Below are 21,636 nucleotides of genomic sequence, written 5' to 3'. Positions count from 1 at the left end.
ATGTCACAGCCATGTTCAACACTAGTTGCGGTTTCCTTAAATATTTCCAATGTGGTCTGTGTTTATGTCTATTTGCCTGTGCATTTCTGTATTTGTTTGTGTTCTGAATATTTGCAGCACATTTCTGTATTTGGTTGTGAGTATTTGCAGCACATGTGTTGTCAAACTAATGAAGATATTTTTTTAATTTGCATTTTTTTTTCCTCCTCTGCCACTGTAATTCTCTGATTAAAATGATGACAGATTAAAATGATGACAGATGTTTATTATAATTTGTTGCCCAGAAGAGTGTGAATAGAGTAAATCGGGAGTTGATGGGCCACCCCTCCTTTACATTATATATAACCTTGCAATGGATAAAGAAGTCTGAAATCTCATAAATATTATGTATAATATGGAAAACAGAACAAACCACCAGTCTGATAAGTATGGTGGAATTTATTTATTTTTTTTTTTTAAATGGAAGAGTCAAATTCACTTCTACTTTTCTTGAGAAAAGTGTATTAATTAAAGATGGTTAACATTTGTAAAACATAACGATGCGACAGCTTAATCCAATCTCCTGTTTTGTTGTTTATAGTTGTTTTTTGTGGTCAGTTTACAGTCTTCTCTTTGTATTGTAATGATACGAGTTACAGTAGGGCCTGCTTATTGTGTGTGTGTGTCAGACCGTTTGGACTGTTTTTGTGTGTTTTTCCCCTGTCTTGCCCTTATTTGGTCCTTTCTGTTCCGTTTGTAATTATGATGTCACTGTCTGATTGTTCACCTGTCTCCCCCTGATTGGTTGTTTCCATGTATATAAGTTTGGTTATGATCCTGTTTATGTTAATCTCTTAAAACATCAATCAACAACAATCAATCTTTAAAAATAAAACTCTATGCATAACTCTAAAAAAACAACGGCATGACTTTAAAATCATTATTTTAATTTAATTTATAATTACATCAATCAAATTCTCAATTTTTCAAAGAAAATTGTCTAAAAAATTATCTAAAATATACTTTTTATAATTACATCAGTGAATTAACAGTTTGATAAAAATCTATATACGTTAAAAAAAACAATAAAACTAAACACACTAAACACATTAACATCAAACTAAAATTGCTTTTTAGCATAATGACTCACCAGATACAGCAACAATAAAGCTCTTTGTCCTGATTTTGCCTCTTCTGCTGTGGATCTGTAGATGATAAAGTGCAGAGTCTGTGTTTGTGATGTTTGTGATGGTCAGAGATCCAGTCTGATGATCCAGCTTCAGTCTGTCTCTGAATCTCTCATCAGCATCTTTACACTGAACATCTGTGCAGATATAACGAAGATCTCCAGTGATTTTAGCTATTTGAAAGCCATTAAAATACCACTCAATCTTTTCTTGTTGTTTTGTTTTAATGCCAGTCTGTAGAGTGACTGAATCTCCTTCCATCACAGACACTGACCCTCCACCTGTAACAGAAAAAAAAAAAAAAACAAACAAAAAAAAGAACATTAATTAAGTTGGGTTGAAAAGACTGGTCTGACTCAGGTTGCTATTTCTTTTCTAACTGATTCAGCTTACAGTTTTCATAAACCAGATTACCAACCACCAAAAATCCCATTGATTTACACTGACAGAATGTTCACTCTTCAAACTTTAACTGTCAAAATTCAATTCTATTTAAATCATGTTAGCATTATGCTAATCATGCTAACAACATGCATGCAGATTCCTGATAGCACCAGTGCGAACAAGGCAGAATGGAAATGAGAGGGTTCTTGATTTAAAGAACTGAAAGTGGCCAATTGGTGTTAGACAGCTGTCTTTTATGGACTGCTTGTTACAGCAGTGGGTACTTTTGACCCTGATAACATGGATCCTGTTGAGTTCTTGTCAAAACTGGAGAAAGTAGTGGATGCTTATTGTGTGTCAGATGAAGATGCTTCTAGACTTCTCATGATCTGCATTCCTCACTCATTAACTAGTGCTCTCTCACAGGAAATTCACGGCAAAAGAGCAGACAGAGGGGCAGGAGAGAAGCTCTACTTAGACTTGTTGGGACTGATTTGGTTAACTTGAGAAAGATAACTGAGTTGACAATGGAATCTGGAGAGCATCCTCTAACATTTGCATCCAGGTTGTGGGAAATGTTTAGCTGTTACAGTGGTTTGCCAAATGCAACTAAACAAAACCTCAAGTTTAAGTCCGCATTAATTGCACAGAGCAATTCACACATGCGAGAAGGCATTGCTCTTCATGTAGATGTAAATGCACCATACGAGCAAATCATTTCCAAAATGACACAGTTTTTCAATGCAAATAGTCAAAGGGAAGCTGCAAAATCTAGACATCCTTTGGCAGGAGAGAATCTTCTAGATTATCTGATGGATCAGAGTCCAAGGAGATTTGACAGAGTAAGTTCAGAAGGTGTTACTCTCTGTTATGCATGTGGAAAAGTTTTCCATTGCTAGATTGTCAAGACCAAGAGAAATTTTCTGTCATGCATATGGAAAAGATGCAACCTCTTCTTTTTGAACATGTTTCAGGTATAAGCATTGAGCTGTTTGTTGGAAAGGTGTAACCTCCTTGAGAAAAATGATCCGGGCATTCGAAGGACAAGAAGACCAGCAGAACCAATGGAGCCAGAGGACTTCCACAAGAAAAAGGACTTTGTAAAGAACAGGGTGATCACCATGACCAAGAAAATCAAGAGATTTCCAGAACTGCAAGATCCAGAACCCCCGGCCTAAAAAGATCTAGAAATCCTGAGATTCACCATGGCATGGATGGACTTGAGAGAACCACACAGACTGCAACAAAACCAGTGACTGCTTCTTTCTGAGAACTTTCTATCCAATGTGAAAAGAATGGACAACAGATAAAGGAAACACAAAGAGATCAAGATTTTTTAGACAATGGACAGTAGTCTTATCACCAAGATGGAAAACCAAAGAAATGCACAAAGATACAAACTCACCACTGCACATGACACTAGAAAGACAAGTATATACATACTGAAATGCAGAAAAATATATTATTTTCTACTGAATGCACACATGTGAAATAAGGATGTCCACACTGATAGAACAGACACAAAGCACATGATACTAGAAAGACAAATATATACATACTAATATATAAAAATATATATATTATTGTCTACTAAATGCACACGTGGACAAAGGATGTTCACATTGAAAAAAGGGACAGAATGTATGTGAAAAAAACAAAAAAAAAAAAACACATGCACCCACACACACACACACACACACACGTTTGTTTTTGTGAATTGTGGGGACGTTCCATAGACTTATATAGTTTTTATACTGACTACATGATATTTTCTATCGCCTAACCCAACCCAAACCCTAAACCTACCCCTTACAGGAAACATGTTTGCATCGTTACATTTTCAGATAAACATCATTTACCATTTTTAATAATTTTTTAACAATGTCAAAAATTTCAGGTTTTGCTATCCTTGTGGGGACATTTGGTTGGGGGAGAGATCTAAGTTGGCGTGAGCCCTCCTTTCTTGGTCGCACTCTGCAGTAACCTGTGTTTCTGTATGACTGTCTGACCTTCTTTGCAAAGAATAAATTTATAAAAGACATTTGACTGAGTCTGTCTCTTACTTTGGTGAGAGTCGGTTTGATTTTGCCACAACAATTTGGTGTCAGAATTTGGGATTCCTTGGATGTGTCTTTTGGACCCAAGATGAGGGACCGACCACCAGGGCCCAGGAGGGACACCACTGGAATCAGTTAACGAACCCAGGTGGCATCAGAACTCTCCGGTAAGAGACAGATCAAAATATTCTAAAAGAATTTAATTCTGAAATTAGAATTTGGATTTAAAATTAGAATTGGTATTATTAGAATTGGGATTAACAAAAAAAGGGGACGAACCATAGTGGCTGGTACGACTCTGTGGGCAACGTGATTAAAGATAATTTCGGAAGGAAATCATGGGAATACAGCACAGCCAATCTGTTCTGTAGAAAAGAAAATTGTGTGAGGAAAGCAAGCATGGTTAAAATACTTTGAAAAGAAATTGAAATCAAAGCGATTGGGATATTTCAAGAAATTGAGATCAGGTGAGCAAGTACGACACGAGAAGTACATTTCGAAGAAACTGAAAAGCTGTGCGGGTAATTAATTGGGGTTTGAGGCACTCCGCCTGACTGACTTTAGGATAACAGGTCGGCTCTGTTGGAGACGTCCGACAGAGAACGTAGGCACCGAAAGAGAACCCACAGGGAGAGAGGGTCATTATGGGGAAATCCCAGAGCAAGCTTGCAAAAATTATACACCAGTATTTTGTCAAATGAAAAAGTGTATGGCTAAAAATGCATGCAAGGTACGAAAGTAAATCAAGTATCATGATTTTCCGAAAGAAGGAACATTGATTATCGCAAGATTGAAAGTTTTGATGAAGGAAGTTGAGGAAGGAAGTAAAAGGCAGAAAGGGCGTTGTGTGAAACGCATGTTTGGAAAATGGGATCAGACAGGGAACTGTTGGATAGAGGAGGCAGATAAGAGGCAAAAAAGGGCAATGCAGAAAGAATTGGCATGTAGAAATGAGAAGAAAAGAAAAATGAGGAATGTGAAGAAAAAGTAACTGCAACACGTAGATCCACCAACCCCTTTGATGTGTTTATTTGTCCACATGTACCACCGCCTTATCATCAATATCCTGTGGCTGAGCTGCAAGCCCTAAAAGTGGACTCTGATCTCGACTGCTCTCCACCAAGAAGACCGACAGCACCACCAGGAAGACCATCAGCACTGCCAGTAAGACTTACTGATGTAAGCAATACCGACAGCACCACATCCACAGGCGGCAGCAGCTGGAGGGCAAGAAGAAGAAAAATACCCCGAAATGATTCCCGAAACCCCCAACGAAGAGGTCGGCGAGGAAAGGACTCGCAGACCTCCCCCATCAAAGAAAAGAAAGACAAGAAACAGCATAAAGGAAGAAAATGTGAGCATAATAGCCTCGATGGTCGAAGTTTCAGGGCCTGAAGGGGCGATGATGGTCTTTAGACCTTGGACTGTGAGTGGGAAGCTGTGAGGGAAAGATTATCATAGAGTAAGCAGTAGCTGGACTGATGAAACCAACGCAAACTACTGTACAGCTGTTGCAGAGCTGGCTGAGCCTATACGAGTGGCTTTCCCAGCGAGTGTGGACACATCAAGGATTGGCAATTGCTGCCAGACCAGAGAGGAGCCTGTTCAAGACTACTATCATTGACTGTACGAGACCTTCAACAAACACAGTGGCTTGGAAGAGCCCGAAGACAGAGGAGATCAACCTGGCACCTGGGAGTGTCATTTGTGAAGCTTGTTTCTGAATGGACTGAGACCAGAGACTGTGCAAGCAGTAAGATGCAACTACAGCGAATGGAAGAATGGATGGCTGACTATTTTAGCACATGCTCTGCACGCTGAAGAACAACAAACGATGAAGAAGGAAAGGGTTAAAGCAAAGACTGACAAAGAATTACAGCTGGCCTTAGTGCAGGCTGTGTTGAGATATGGGAGTTATTAGGCTCACCAATATCAACAGACGAGAGGGGGGAGAGGAAAAGGACGGGGTTGAAGACCCTCAAGCTGGACTGAAAGAAACCCAGAGCAACGGGGCTGCGCGATCAGTGCAACTGATGATCATGTAACCAGAAAATGCAGTAAATGCATACTGTGATGGTCACTGGGCCCGAGAATGTCCAGTGAACCAGAAAAAAGCACACTGAAGCAAGAAAAACAGAGAGTGGGAAGGAGGGGTCCCGGGCGAGCAGCCAACAGCCACAGTGCAGGGAAGTGAACATCTTTTAATCACACACACACACACGCACTGATGTAAACACTGCTTTCTGCAACGAAGAAAAAGTTTGCATTTCTTTGTGTGTTTCTAATTTAATACACTGCTCTCTGCAATGAATGAAAAAGCTTGCATTTGTTTGAGTGTTTCCGATTTGAGTAATGAAATTTCTGATAAATGTTCAATGATGGATGAAAGAGAAGGATTTTTTTAAACATGCCAAAATACCCCATGCTTGGGGTTCGACCACGTAACTTGCCATGTTATCCATCAGTAACTAATGAAATAAATGAATCTACTTTTGCATCAGGCCATAAGATTTTTGAAAAATTCACTGTACCCTTAAATTGTGAAACAGAGGGAGGCCGGGTGCTGAAACATGCATTCACTTGTTCACCGGCATGTCCTGTACCCATCATGGGTCAAGATTTGCTATGTAAACAAAATTTAGTGCTCATCGCAGACTATTGAGATGTCAGAGTGACAGAGAAGGACGAGCAATTGTGCTGTCTGCGAGCTGAGCCTCAATGGGCTTATGAATGGCGCATTTAAAAAAACAAACAAAAAAAATACAATGATTGGGCTCAGATGATGTGTGAATTGGCTAAGACTCGAACAAAGCTGCTCAACACAGAAATTATGCTGCCTGACAATTGACATTGCACGTCACACGTTGTGGGGGGAAAAAAAGAAGAGTGAAACTGTGTGAAGAGTGAAAGTTTGAGCTATGATCAAATGTTTTGGACAGAAAATGTGTGTGGTTTCAGTCAGCCTGACAGAAACAGCTTCCGTTTTATCTAGGGGTAGGAGAGTCTGTGCCTCACTTATTTGTTTCCAAGGCCAGGGATCAGTCATGGTGTGAAGTAAGGAGATTTGTGAAGAAATCTGTTGATGCAACAGACTGGTGTGAGATAGGTGGGGGTATGAAACACAGTAAGAGTTTAGGGGCTTTTATGTCAGAATGCAAGTATGACATTAAAGTAGAAAAAAAATGTGACCCTTATTGATGAAAGCACAAAAGAAAATCATTGCATTGTAAATATTTGTACCTCAGACATACACCCTGCTTTGGCAGAGGTGCCTCCTAAATTGTGGGCAAAACACAAATGATGTGGGGTTGATCAAGAGATGTGAACCGGTTGTAATCACTCCAAAATCTGATTACAGGCTGTGTCAAAAGCAGTATCCTCTGAAAGCAGAGGCAATACTGGGTATAAAACCAGTATTTAAGGCATAATGGTGCCATGTAATGATTCTCCAGTGCACACTCCAATATTTAATGTGAAAAAGATAAGGGATAAGGGCCAAACTACAGAGTGGTGTTTTGTCCAAGATTTACAAGCAGTGAATGCAGCTGTCAGACAAAGGGCCCCCTCAGTGCCAAATGCATACACAATCTTGTCACAAATTCCATAGGATGCAACATTCTTTTCAGTGTGTGACGAGCGTCCCGAGGATCCATCAGCGTCGCCCTGGAAACGGACGAGCCATACCTGCACGTCCTTGTCACAGGCTGATCGGCCTCAGCTGCGCTTCATCAAGCGGCGTGCTCATAAGCACAAAGGAGACGGCTAGTAGGGGGAACGAGCTCTATGAAACTGGACACTAATGCTTTCTCTCCCTGTTTCGTTTAGAAAGCAGCTGAGGACCGACCAGCCCCACTCTAGCACTCACGGACCCACTGCCACACACACGGAAGAAAGCACGCCTCACCACCGGAGCACCTACCTGTATTTCTGCACTTAATTTTCACTTTGTTCAATAAATCCACCCTCCAGGGCTTTAAGTTGAGCTCTCCTTGTCATGTGATTCTTCACCCCGTGACAAGTGGTAGACTTGGCTAATGCATTTTTAGCATGCCACTTGACAAGAAGAGTGGCTACTAGTTTGCATTTGAATTGCAATGGTAATGCATTGAATCAATGGTAATGGTTATAAATTCTCATGCATAAGTCAGCGCTGCGATAGCCCCAGATGGGGAAGTGCTTCAAAGAAGCTTATAACCTTTTACTCTGACAGCTGGAACTGCTTTGCTACAATATGTTGAAGGTTATTAGTTTCTTATTAGTAGAGATGAATACATGTGTGGCTGACACTGTCCCTCTCCTGAAGCATCGGGCTCAGGAGGGCCACAAAGTCAGCCTGTCAAAACTACAGTTTGTAAAACAACAAGTTACATTTTTTGGGTCATATCATAACACTCAACAGCAAGTCCCTATCTGACAAAAGAGTTAAGGCTGAAGGATTTTGGGGAGAAAATTCAGGTAGCTGATTGGAAAGCTGTATGTGAGATGCCCTCTTATCTTGCCAATAATTCTGCCTGGGAAATGCAGTTTAAAATTACTCACCGGCTACATGTGACTCCAGCCCAAAGGCATAAGATAAACCCTAAACTTTCTAATCTTTGTAATAAATGTAAAGGATCAGAGGGAACCCTTATTCATTGTTTTTGGAATTGTATGAAGATCCAACAATTCTGGAGGGGTGTCCTAAAGGAACTTGAGAATATATTTCGCTGTCCATTACAACTCGGACCAAAAACATGTTTACTAGGCATAAGTCAGGAATTTCCCTTCAAATTCCAAGGGATTCACCTTTCTCCAAATTCTCTTGTACTGTGCTCGCAAATGCATACTTGTATGTTGGATAACAGATCAAACACCATCAATTATTCAGTGGATAAACACAGCTAAAAATTTAATTCCCTATGAAGCCTTTTCTACCGCATTAAAGGACAAACCTTTCAATTTCTATAAGGTATAGGACCCTTTTCTCATTTATCTGGGGGTAAAAGAAACGTGATTTTTAACTTTGTGAATCCAGAATTTAGCGTGGAAAGGTTGAAAGGCGACCTTATTGTTTTGTTTTGTTTTTCTTCTTTTTTTTTATGGCTATACTGATTTCTGTTTTTGTCTTGATATATTTACTCATTTATTTCTCTGTGTTTTTTAAATTTATTTTATTATTATAATTTTTATGTTTATATTCATATTATATGTTTATTTTTCTTGTTAAATGTACAGATTATGATGTTTTGGTTTTGTAAAAACCCTGTTTATATCAAATAAATAAATAAAAAAATATATATATAAAAAAAAAGAGTTAAGGCCATAAAAGATGTACCAAAACCAATCACAAAGAAACTAATGTTGTCATTTTTGGGAATGTGTTCATATTGCAGGACATTTATTACAAATTATGCGATTCTCGAGCAGCCTCTGAGAGCCCTAACAATAGAGAAGGGGATGAAGTCATGTGACAGGATTGAGTGGACAGAGGAGGCGGCTGAGGCATTTGTGAACATGAAAATTCAACTGTCTCTGGCGTCGACTTTGGGCCTACCGGTACCAACTAAGCCTTTTGTTCAGATGGAGGATGAGAAAAATGGGTTTATGACTTCTGTTCTCTTTAAGCATCATGGAGACAGACTGCGACCTGTGGCCTATTTTTCAAGCAAGTTAGACCCAGTAGCGGCAGGTCTGCCATGGTGTCTGAGGGTGGTGGCGTCTGCTGAGAAGGCCGTGATAGCGTCTAGAGAATTTGTAGGGTACAAATCTCTGACCTGACATTGATGATGCCACACGCAGTGTCCATGATTCTGCAAGAGCAAAAAAACATTGCACTTATCGATGGCTCGTAGGTTACGATACCATACTATCTTGCTCCATATGCCGAACATTACTGTTAAATGCTGCACAACCTTGAATCCTGCCACCCTCCTTCCGACGGAGGAGGATGGGGAGGAACATCATTGTTGTTTGACTGCACTAGAACAAGTGTGTATGCCACGTCCACATATTTTAGACACACCACTTTAAAATTGCGAAAATGTCCTCTTTGTGGATGGTTCAGTGTTCAGAGATCCACAAACAGGCCAAAATAAAGTGGACTATGCTGTGACGACAGAATCTGAAATTGTGACCTCTGTCTCACTGCCATCAAACTATTCAACACAAGCAGAAGAGCTTGTGGCCTTAACAGAAGCTTGTAAACTTACAACAGGAAAATGTGACACAATTTACACAGACTTACGTTATGCATTCAGAGTTTTGCATGATTTTGGAGCACTGGGGAAACACAGAAAATTTTTGAAGTCAGATGGGCGCCCAATACTCCATGCTCCTTTTGTGGCAGCTTTACTAGAAGCCATTTTGCTGCCTGATAAGATGTAAATGTGCAGCACACAAAAATAACAAAGTTTCTGTATCCACAGGAAACGCCATGTCCCAAATGTCCCAAGCAGCAGCAGTAGCGAAGGCTCTGTTAAGAGATGGGGAATTCAGACAATGGAGCCCATTTTTTCAATGAGGCAATAAAACAAGAAGGTCAGTTTTTAGGGATAGGGATTTAAATGGTTAGCAAATTTGTGGGGAGATTGGGGATACTGGCTGTGTAATACTGTGTTACTAGTTTTGGCAGCAGGATTGTAGGTGTTACTAGGCCTACCATGTATTTTTCAGCTTGTATCCAGCTCAGTACAGAGACTGGTGAAAAACTGGTGTCTCCCATTAAATGGTTAAATTTGATGTACATCTTAATAACATGTTTTTGAACATGGGTGAAGATAAGCTAACGGCAGTCAAAATATGGGGCATTTAGTTTTGACGATTAGCCCATTCATATCTATATCTATATATCTACATATCTATATCTATATCTATCTATCTATCTATCTATCTATATATATATATATATATATATATATATATATTCTTTGGCTTGCATATATTAGGGTTTATACCATTAGCATTAGCATATTTTCTCTTATTTCACAAATTTAAGACTTTGGAATTATAAGCAAATTCATGTTGGGTATCTGTGAAGTGACTGAGGGTCTGACACATGTCAGGAATGCAATAACAGTGCTTATTCATTTAGCCCGGCTTCCAGAAAACAAGTGTGATGTAATGACCTAAGTTCGCTTCATTATGATTGAAAAAAAAAAAAAAAGTATATATACACAATTAATCATGGTAGATGAGTAAGAGTTTAATGTAGTAATGAATTTAGTGAATAGTTATCAATGAATGATAAAAAGGGGGAAATTGTGTAAGAAAAATTAATTTTACTTATCTTATGTGCTTATGGAGTATTGTGTAAGGGTCTGCTTTATTTAAACCTGCTATGAGGATGATGTGAGAGAAGGATATCGGGGCCCTAAATATAAAGGTTTGAATCTCGGGAGTGTGACATAGCAAAATGTATTTATCTGACTCTTACTATGTGTGGAATGTTACCAGTTAGGAGATGTAACCTTGAAGGCTAGGGGAGAGATCTAAGTTGGCGTGAGCCCTCCCTTCTTGGTCGCACTCTGCGGTAACCTGTGTTTCTGTATGACTGTCTGACCTTCTTTGCAAAGAATAAATTTAAATTTATCAAAGACATTTGACTGAGTTCGTCTCTTACTTTGGTGAGAGTCGGTTTGATTTGGCCACAACATGGTATTCATCGATGTTTTTGCTCCTTTTGGCTTTTGCTGTTTGTACTGTCATAATGTTTAGTACATTTATGTACATGATTCCTTTTGCTGTTATGGTTTTCAAGTGCTCACCTCCCAAACCAAAGAAAATGTTTGTATGTCATTTTGGCAAATTTTAGAAAAAGTCTATGATAAGAATGGGAACATGTGTTGAGACACTGAGAACCACCTCAGACAAAGGGGTCCAGGAACTTAATTAACATACAGATCACAGCTGTTACGAAAGGAGCAACTTCATTTACATTAACGGTAGTAAACTGTAACTGTGTAAAAGGTTTGAAGATTAGGATGTTCTGGGTTTATTCCGGCTCCGTTGAACCCAAGGTACAACATGTACTTTGCCACTTTGCCTGGTGGACTGTCAATTCAGTATTGTTACTCTACCTTGATAACAGAGTTTGACGTCACAGAATTGACAATTTTAATTATTTTTGCTAAAAACGCCACTTGCTAGCATAAATGCTAAGAGCACAATGCACTAATGAAATCATGATTAAAAGACTTTTAAAAAACCTAATGTGTGATCAGTAATGAATTCTGTTTTTCTTTTGACATTGTGGTAACAGTGTTCTACAAAACTCTTGGTGCAAGAACATTTTAGATTAAATTGTTTGTGCTTCAGATTTTATCAGTGAGGGAAAGTGACAATTTCCTGTATCTTACATAGTTGTGGGGGATAATTCTACCAATTTAAAGGCTAAGTATGGTACAGTAACCGAATTGTGTATTAGAGAAAAAAAAAAAATGTAATTTTGATTTTTATACATTAAAAAACAAAACAAAACAAAAAACTCCTTTTTTGCCCTTACGGTAATAAATCGCCATGGCAACACAGTTTGAGATATCCAAAAAACGTTTACAAAGTTAGATGTGAGTTGCATGAGTACGCAATTAATAACAGCCTGAATTAAAAAAAAAAATCCACCCTCAAACCAAAATAGCCAACTTCCTGTTGGTCATAGCTGAATATACACTGACCAAAATCATAAACACAACAGTTTTGTTTTTGCCCTCATTTTTCATGAGCTGAAGTCTAAGATCTAAGACTTTTTCTATGTACACAAAAGAAGGAAGGAAAAGAAAGGACGTGACATGACCCATACTCAGAATTTGTGCTCTGCATTTAACCCATCCAAGTGCACACACACAGTAGTGTGAACAAACACGCACACACACCGTGAACACACACCTGGAGCAGTGGGAAGCCATATTGCTATCGCTGCTGCACCCGGGGAGCAGTTGGGGGGGATCTGTGCCTTGCTCAAGGGACTCACCTCAGTCGTGGTATTGAGGGTAGAGAGTGAGCTGGTTATTCACTCCCTCCACCTTCAATCCCTGCCGGACCTGGGACTCGAAGTGAGCACTTCTCCTTTGCCAAGATAATCCATCCACCTCACAGGTGTGGCATATCAAGATGCTGATTAGACAGCATGATTATTGCACAGGTGTGCCTTAGTCTGGCCACAATATAAGGCCACTCTAAAATGTGCAGTTTTATCACACAGCACAATGCCACAAATGTCTCAGGTTTTGAGGGAGTGTGAAATTGGCATGATGACTGCAGGAATGTCCACCAGAGCTGTTGCCCGTGAATTGAATGTTCATTTCTGTACTATAAGCCGTCTCCAAAGGCATTTCAGAGAATTTGGCAGTACATCCAACCGCCCTCACACCAGCCCAGAGACCACATCAGCCCAGGACCTTCACATCCATCATCTTCACCTCCAAGATCGTCTGAGACCAGCCACCCGGACAGCTGCTGCAACAATTGGTTTGCATAACCAAAGAATTTCTGCACAAACTGTCAGGGAAGCTCATCTGCATGCTCATCATCCTCATCAGGGTCTCGACCTGACTGCAGTTCGTTGTTGTAACCAACTCGAGTGGGCAAATGCTCACATTCAATGGCTTCTGGCACTCTAGATAGGTGTTCTCTTCACGGATGAATCCCGGTTTTCACTGTACAGGGCAGATGGCAGACAGTGTGTATCAATATTGTGGATCGAGTGGCCCATGGTGGTGGTGGGGTTATGTTATGGACAATTAACACAGGTGTATTTTATTGATGGCATTTTGAATGCACAGAGATACCGTGACAAGATCCTGAGGCCCATTGTTGTGTCATTCATTCACGACTATCACCTCATGTTACAGCATGATAATGCACGGCCCCATGTTGCAAGAATCTGTACACAATTCCTGGAAACTGAAAACATCCCAGTTCTTGCATGGCCAGCATACTCACAGGACATGTCACCCATTGAACATGTTTGGGATGCTCTGGATCGGCGTATGCGACAGTGTGTTCCATTTCCTGCCAATATTGAACAACTTCGCACAACCATTGAAGAGGAGTGGACTAACATTCCACAGGCAACAATCAACAACCTGATCAACTCTATGCGAAGGAGATGTGTTGCACTGCATGAGGCAAATGGTGGTCACACCAGATACTGACTGGATTTCGGACCCCCCAATACAGTAAAACTGCACATTTTAGAGTGGCCTTTTATTGTGGCCAGCCTAAGGCACACTTGCCAATTTTTTTTTTAAATGTACAAAAATCTAAATGACATTTTTTTTCCCTCTAATACACAATTCCCACAATTATTGGTACCCCTCAAAATTCTTATGAGTAAAATATCTCTAAAGTATATTCCGATTCATATTTACATTTTTAGCACACCAGGGTGATGAAATTAGCCTGCCATGACTTCCTGTTTGACAGGAATTTTTATTCATCTTCATTTTATACAAATTCATTTTATTCAAGTTTTTTTTTTCCAAAGTGACTCAATATATATTTCCTTAGTTTATGTACTGATGGAAAATACATGAATATGTAATAAATAAATAAATAAATACATTTTATTAGAACAATAACTGTAAAAATGCAACAGAAAAAAAGTTATTTAATGTGTTTTTACAGCCTTTTTTCCCTTTTACAACTTTTGTTGAAAATCACTGATGATGTGACACTTTACACTTGATGGTTTTTCATTTTAATAATTATGTGACATGAAAGTACGCGTCCTTCGGGTCTATTGCCACAAACCAATCTTGAGTCCTGACACATGCGATAATGTGCTTGAGGGTTAACATTTTGAATGGGAGCTCAAGCAGGGCCTGATTCAAAACTCTCAGGTCTAAGATTGGCCTGAGCCCACCACCCTTCTTGGGTACAATGAGGTAGGGGCTGTAAAACCCTTTCTTCATTTCGGCTGAGGGGACAGTCTCTATCGCATCCTTCGCCAGAAGGACTGCGATTTCCGCATGAAGAACTGCAGTGTTCTTGCTCCGAACTGAGGTAGAAAGAACACTGCGGAACTTGGGCAGAGGACTCACAAAGTGAATCACATAGCCAAGTCGAATGGTCCTGAGAAGCCAGCGGGAAGGATTGGGGAGGTTCAGCCAATCTACAAATTTCTCCGCTAGGGGTCTCAAAGGAGTTACACCCGACGTACCTGGAGTGGGGGAACTGTGGCTGGAAAAACGGCCTGTGGGTGGAGGTAAGAAGCCCCGAAGACCACTTGCTGTCTTACCTGGCAGGTTCGTACAGTAAGAACTGAGCAGAGGATTCCCCTGATGAGAGGAATCATCTGAACAAACTCGCTGTTTCAGAGCATTTCAGAGTTAGTGCATCCCGTCTCGAGGTCCTTTGCCGATCCTGTTCCCCTCACTATGCCCAGTACGTTCCTGTCATCTCTCTACTGTCCTGGCCATTAAAGGCCTAAAAAAGCCCAAAAATATAACTTAAAAAAAAGGAAAACTGCAGAATCTAAACACCCAGTTGCTTCCTTTGGCAGGAGAGAATCTTCTAGATTATCTGATGTTTTCCATCAGAGACCAAGGAGATTTGACAGAGTAAATTCAGAAGGTGTTACTCTCTGTTATGCAGGTGGAAAAGATTTTTTTTTTTTTTTTTAATGATAGTACCATATTTTAGAAAAACATGTTTACTATCAGGAGGAGGGTGATTCTTTATAATTTCCTCTTCTTTTTGAACATGTTTCAGGTATAAGCATTGAGCTGTTTGTTGGAAAGGTGTAACCTCCTGGAGAAAAATGATCCGGTCATTCGAAGGACAAGAAGGCAAGCAGAACCAGTGGAGCCAGAGGACTTCCACAAGAAAAAGGACTTCGTAAAGAACAGGGTGATCACCATGACCAAGAAAATCAAGAGATTTCCAGACCTGCAAGATCCAGAACTCCCGGTCTAAAAGACCTAGAAATCCTGAGATTCACCATGGCATTGATGGACTTGAGAGAACCACACAGACTGCAACAACACCAGTGACTGCTTCTTTCTGAGAACTTTCTATCCAATGTGAAAAGAATGGACAATAGATAAGGGAAACACAAAGAGATCATGATTTTTTAGACTATGGACAGCAGTCTTATCACCGAGATGGAAAACAAGTGGGCAAAGGATATACCCACACAAAGAAATGCACAAAGACACAAACTCACCACTGCACATGACACTAGAAAGAAAAGTATATACATACTGAAATGCAGAAAAATATATTATTGTCTACTGAATGCACACATGAATAAAGGATGTCCACACTGATAGAACAGACACAAAGCACATGACACTAGAAAGACAAATATATACATACTCAGGAAAAAAAAAAAAGTGTATATATATATATATCAGACAAAGGGGTGCAGGAACTTAATTAACATACAGATGACAGCTGTTATGAAAGGAGCAACTTCATTTACATTAACGGTAGTAAACTGTAACTGTGTAAAAGGTTTGAGATTAGGATGTTCTGGGTTCATTCCAACTCTGTTGAACCCAAGGTACAACATGTACTTTGCCACTGCTATGCTGCAATAAACATCTTCATCAAGATCTTCTACGTCCTCATCACTTTTTCTTACAACTATGTTCCAGACAAATTAGGCAATGTGTAGAAATAATATTAAATCATAACAGGAAAAATGCTTCTTGTTTCACTAGACAAACAGTCCCTACATTCCAACACTTGAAATCTGTCTTCACAGAACCATCTACTTGAGGCAAATATTTTTCAGCTAAAATGTATTACATACACTATCTATATACACTATCTAAAAAAAGAAAGAAAAAAAAAATACAGAAAGAGTGCTCCCTTTATAATTAAACTATCAATGACTTCAGTTGCTGTGCGACTGACTACAATGATCTATGTTGCAAATCATGCTGTAAATAGAAACCTTTGATGGTCTTCGCCAAATGCATTGTCTTGAAAATAGACTGAAGTTTCTGCTGCAGTTAGAAGAGTAAAATAAGTGAAGATAACGTTTTCACTTCTCAAAGTGGATCAGACACCTATGATATTAAAGGTGGATATATTTACTGAGAATCATAAATACTCACCAATGACAGTGACACTGAAGCTCCTAATGATGCTGATGCTCCTGCTGAATCTGCTGCTGCTGATCTTTAGTTTATAAAGTCCAGAGTCTGTGATTCTGGTGTTTGTGATGGTCAGAGATCCAGTCTGGTGATCCACCTTCAGTCTGTTTCTGAATCTCTCATCACCATCTTTACACTTAATTTCTGTGCAAATCCTACTATGATCCTCAGTGATTTCAGCTATAGGAGTGTCATTAAAATACCACGTCATCAGATCATTTGTTTTTTTTAACACAGGATCAGCATTTAAAAAAAAAGATTTTCCCTCCTTCACTGACTTTGTCTTCATTTGATCTCGTTCAGCAGCAGGGACTTCTGAAACAAACAACACAAAATCTGCTAGAGGATCTTTTGCTGAAAACAACTACAACATATGCAAGAAGTTTAAATGTAAAAGCAATTTTCATGCTTCTTCATGACATGCAGTCTGACATTATGTGTTTAACCACTCAGAACACAGACAGAACCTTATAATTTCAAGGCGATGATTTGTTATACTTTTGCTGCCTTGGAATTATAAGGTTCTATCTGCATTCTGAGTGGTTTTCAGATATTGACCTTTAAAGCTTTTGCATTTCATATAGCAAAAATTCCTACATGAAAATGACAGAGACCCTAAATGTATTTTAAATGTACAATATCAAAACCCTCTCAAAATTTGATATGGGGATTTTGGCAACAGACTAAATGCAGATAGAACCTTCTAATTCTAAAAAAAAATAATTTTCCACTTGGAATTATAAGGTTCAAGAAACTATAAGGTTGAAGAAATACAAATAGTTTACTTTTAATTTGTTTTAAAAGATAAAAAGGGTGTTGTAACAATGTGCTGGACAAGTAACTGCAGACCGGAGATATCCAAAATGAGGAAAAAGTGGGCATGACCTCCAAAATGAGGCAGCGTTTCACCATTCGCTCTGGCTTCAGCCATTTGGTACTTACTTACATTTCAAAATAAAACTTTATAAATTAAACATGTTCTAGTTTCTAGTTCAGTGGTTTTTAAACCTGTCCTGGAGGCACCCCTACCCTGCACATTTTGCATGTCTCCCTCATCTAACTCACCAGATTCAAATCATCAGCTTATTAGCAGAAACAAAATGTGCAGGGCAGAAGTGCCTCTAAATCAGGTTTGAAAACCACTGCTTTAGTTGATCTAATAAAATGAAATATGCTATATTAATAATTATTCCCCATGCCAGCAGAGCCAAAAGCTTGTGGCCAGTGGTGTTCGGACTGGAGTTTGAACCTCTGCTTAATGATATAAACGGGAATCACCCGCTCTCCTGTGAGCTGTCGACAGAGTAAAACTTTTTACTCTTATCAACGGGCGCATCCCGGGGCTGAAAATATGCAGGATTGGAGGGGGTACTGACACTGGGTGTAACTTAACATTGTCCGGTGATGTCTCAGTGATCTCATATCGCATAATCTTATTAACTGTTTATCTTCTGAATGGCAACCTTCTTTAACAGACTATTCAGCACCAAACCCACCGTGCAGTCAATTTCACTGGTTAAGGTTAGGGTCAGGTGTGTGGTAGGTTTAGGGGTTAGCATTTTTGTAGCATGGTGTAGCAAATCAACACTGTGATTGTCACAACCAATAAAATCTTTAGAATCAGCAGTGGGGTGAAGTATGCACTAAAGTTGATTGGGGGAAAAAATTGTGCATGCATGTCATGTGCCAATGGGAGGAAGCCACGCCCTATTTTGGAGCTCCCACCCCCATTTGGAGATCTCCAGGCTGCAGTTATACTCTTCTCATGCTGAAAGCAAAATTTTTGAAAGGGGGGTGCCGAGTTGTTCTTGAGGGGCGTTTAGTTAAGGCGAGATTACACCAAAGATTAATGAGCTGAAACTTGCAAAAGAAACTTGCTGAAACTTTATTTGGTTTTTTTGGTTATAGAATAACCTTTTCACTTTTATTTTTCCTCTGTCCCAAATTTTTTTGAGAGTGTTGCAGACTTCAAAATAAAGATTTGTTTATATTTACAAAATACAGTTAAGTTGGTCAGTAGCAAAAAACACATATAATTAAACACATTAAGTGATGTGATTTAAAGACAAACAAGACATATTGACTCACCATGAACAGCAACACCGAATTTCCAATGTGAGCTGTAGCTGCTGTAGATGATGTGTTGTGTATAAAGTCCAGAGTCTGTGTTTCTGATGTTTGTGATGGTCAGAGATCCAGTCTGGTGATCCAGCTTCAGTCTGTCTCTGAATCTCTCATCACCATCTTTACACTGAACATCTGTACAGATATAACTGAGATCTCTATTGATTTTAGCAATGATGTTTTTATTAAAATACCATCTAATCTCTTCAATCTTGTTTGTTTCAGCGTTAGTGTTTAGAGTCACTGAATCTCCCTCCATCACAAACACTGACCTTCCTTCTGAACCAACACCAAAAACACCTGAAGAAGATTAAATAAACAGTTATTATATAATAATCATTGATTTACACTATAGTGCTGCTGGGTGGTATAACCAAAAATATGTATCATGTTTTTTTTTTGTTTTTTTTTTTCAGATGGTATAACAGCTGGACCAATTAATCAGAAATTCTATTATTTGTTATATTTAACAAATAATCCATAACACTCAACACCCAACAAGCAAACCATGAGGATCACTGTGTGTATTGTTACTGTTTTGTGTGTTGGCTTTTGTACCGTATACTGTTTTAGGTTTTGCTTAAGATACAATTATTAATGCAACTCTATTGGTGCTGTGCTTGATATTATATTAATCCGTGTTTAGCCCACAATCCATTGGTGCATACCACCTCCTTATAACATGTATTGTCATGGCTCAAATGTGCAACCGTTTTGACCGAATATGCTCTTGAAATTTTATCTGTGTGACCTCAAAATATGTTTGGGAGCATTTTCTTGTGCAAGTGCAAACAACTGTTGTGGTTCAACCCATTTTCATTTACAATTACAATTGGGTTTCAGCACTACACACTTGAACCTCTAAAATATGACGTGAGAGAGATTAAATGAAATGTGCTACAAACATACATACATACATACATACATACATACACACACACACACACACACACACACACTTATTTATTTATTTATGAAGGGGGTGAGCTTTAACACAACACTGGGTGATGTAGCAGCAGCAGTGTTGTCATATACTTGATTCACCAGACATATATTTATATAGTAAGAATCTAGAGGAAAAAAAAAATTGCTCCATTTTATTCAGAGGCCTAAACTGAGCAAAATATGTAATTTGGGGCAGTTATTATTCATATTACCAATATGTGATTTTTATAACAGTATGTAGGATTAATCCTATGTAGAACAACATTTGTGTGGTATATTGTCACTACAAAACAACACAATAAATGCTGCAAATATTCCTGCAAATGTCCACAATGTCAGTCATTTTAGGCCACAAAAATCAGGAACTGGTGGGACTGTACGGTGTGTGATTTTACCTTTGGGTATCATGATCATACTGTGTGATACTATAGATGACCAATCGATAATTTGGCAACACAAATATGCTTTAATTTATGCTTAACTAATGCAGAGATAATCATGAGTTAATATATAACTCATGAAGAATTAAACCATTTATTAATAATTACTTCATCGGCAACAAATGAACATTATATATGATTCATAGATTAAGTAATCAATAAATTGTTATTAGTTAAATGTGTCATAATCTATTAATTCCCTAATAACTTATTTTATTAACTAATAGTGTTAATTTATGCGTTAATTACAACAATGGGTTGAAGCTACACATTTCATCTTCCAGTTGTCTGCTTTAATTAATCATTAGCTAATGATTTGCAAAGATATCATTATGTTATGACTTTACTTGTTGAGGCACAGAACTATTTACTAATTGTTAAGTAATATGTCATTATGGTTATGGATTTAGAATTAGTTAGTCATGTGCCTCAACAAGTAAAGTCATAACATAATGAAATTAGGTAATGATTACTTAAAGCAGACAATGGAAGTTGAAATGCATGGCTTCAATGCATGAAAATGCATGGCTCCAACTCATTGAGGCACATGACTAACTAATTCTATATCCATAACCACAATGACATATTACCTAACAATTAGTTAATAGTTCTGTGCCTTAACAAGTAAAGTCATAACATAAGGATACATTTGGAAATCATTAGCTAATGAGTATTAAAGCAGACAACTGGAAGTTGAAGTATATAGCTTTGGCCACTGTGGTAATGTTACGAATCTGGTCGGTGTTCCGCGGTCCGCTCACCGCCAGATGTCACTCTCACCTTATCCACACACTCTTACTGTTGCACCACACCCCGGACTACAACTCCCATCACCCATCGCACCGATTGCGTTGCCTCCTGTAGCCAATCAGGCGCACTATAAAAGCCCGGACTTTCCCCATGCAAGCCACAGATTGTTGTTGTTTCTATTATTGTTGTTAGCGTTCCCTTGTTTCCGAGTTCCTAGTTCCCTGTGTTTAGTTCCCTCGCCTGGCCATCTCGTCTTGACTGTCTCGCCGCCTGCCTACTGGACTCTTGCTCTTGTTATCGGATTATTCTCCTCGTCTTGCCTGTGATTTACCTGTTTGCTCCTGTTTCGACCCTGCCTGTACGACCATGTCTTTGCCTCGTCCCTTTAATAAAGGCTCGCAATTGGATCCGCTCGCCTCTCGTCTTTCACTCTCCGTTACAGAACAATCTGTCACAACAGGATCCAGCAGCTTCACCCCCGGACATTCAGAAGATATGGACACAGACAGGATATTATTCAGGATAAGACAAGGACCACGTTCTCTCGACCAGCACATCTGTGAGTTTCTTTCTATCGCTAACCATTCCACCCTCCCGGACTGTATCATTATGGAAATATTCTGCGATTGCATTAATGAGCCTCTAAAGGCTAGACTCAGACGCGAGGGTCCGCGCTCATCTCTGGCTGCTTTCA

At 39.1% G+C, this 21,636-nt stretch overlaps 1 protein-coding gene across 1 annotated transcript in view; it reads right to left on the bottom strand.

The window, feature by feature from the left end:
* Window positions 1-21,636, bottom strand: part of LOC127161112 (uncharacterized) — a 34,624-nt gene that overhangs the window by 4,861 nt on the left and 8,127 nt on the right. Inside the window, exons 3-5 of the mRNA XM_051103770.1 lie at window positions 18,772-19,107; window positions 16,645-16,998; window positions 1,130-1,447 (exon numbers count right to left, since the gene is read on the bottom strand). Of these exons, the coding sequence (XP_050959727.1) occupies window positions 1,130-1,447; window positions 16,645-16,998; window positions 18,772-19,107 (1,008 nt within the window). The remainder of the gene's footprint in view (window positions 1-1,129; window positions 1,448-16,644; window positions 16,999-18,771; window positions 19,108-21,636) is intronic.

This window comes from Labeo rohita, unplaced genomic scaffold (assembly GCF_022985175.1).
Source record: "Labeo rohita strain BAU-BD-2019 unplaced genomic scaffold, IGBB_LRoh.1.0 scaffold_551, whole genome shotgun sequence".
NCBI classification, from domain to species: Eukaryota; Metazoa; Chordata; class Actinopteri; order Cypriniformes; family Cyprinidae; genus Labeo; species Labeo rohita.
Note: the sequence above shows the minus strand (reverse complement) of the source record. Positions and strands in the feature narration are given on the sequence as shown.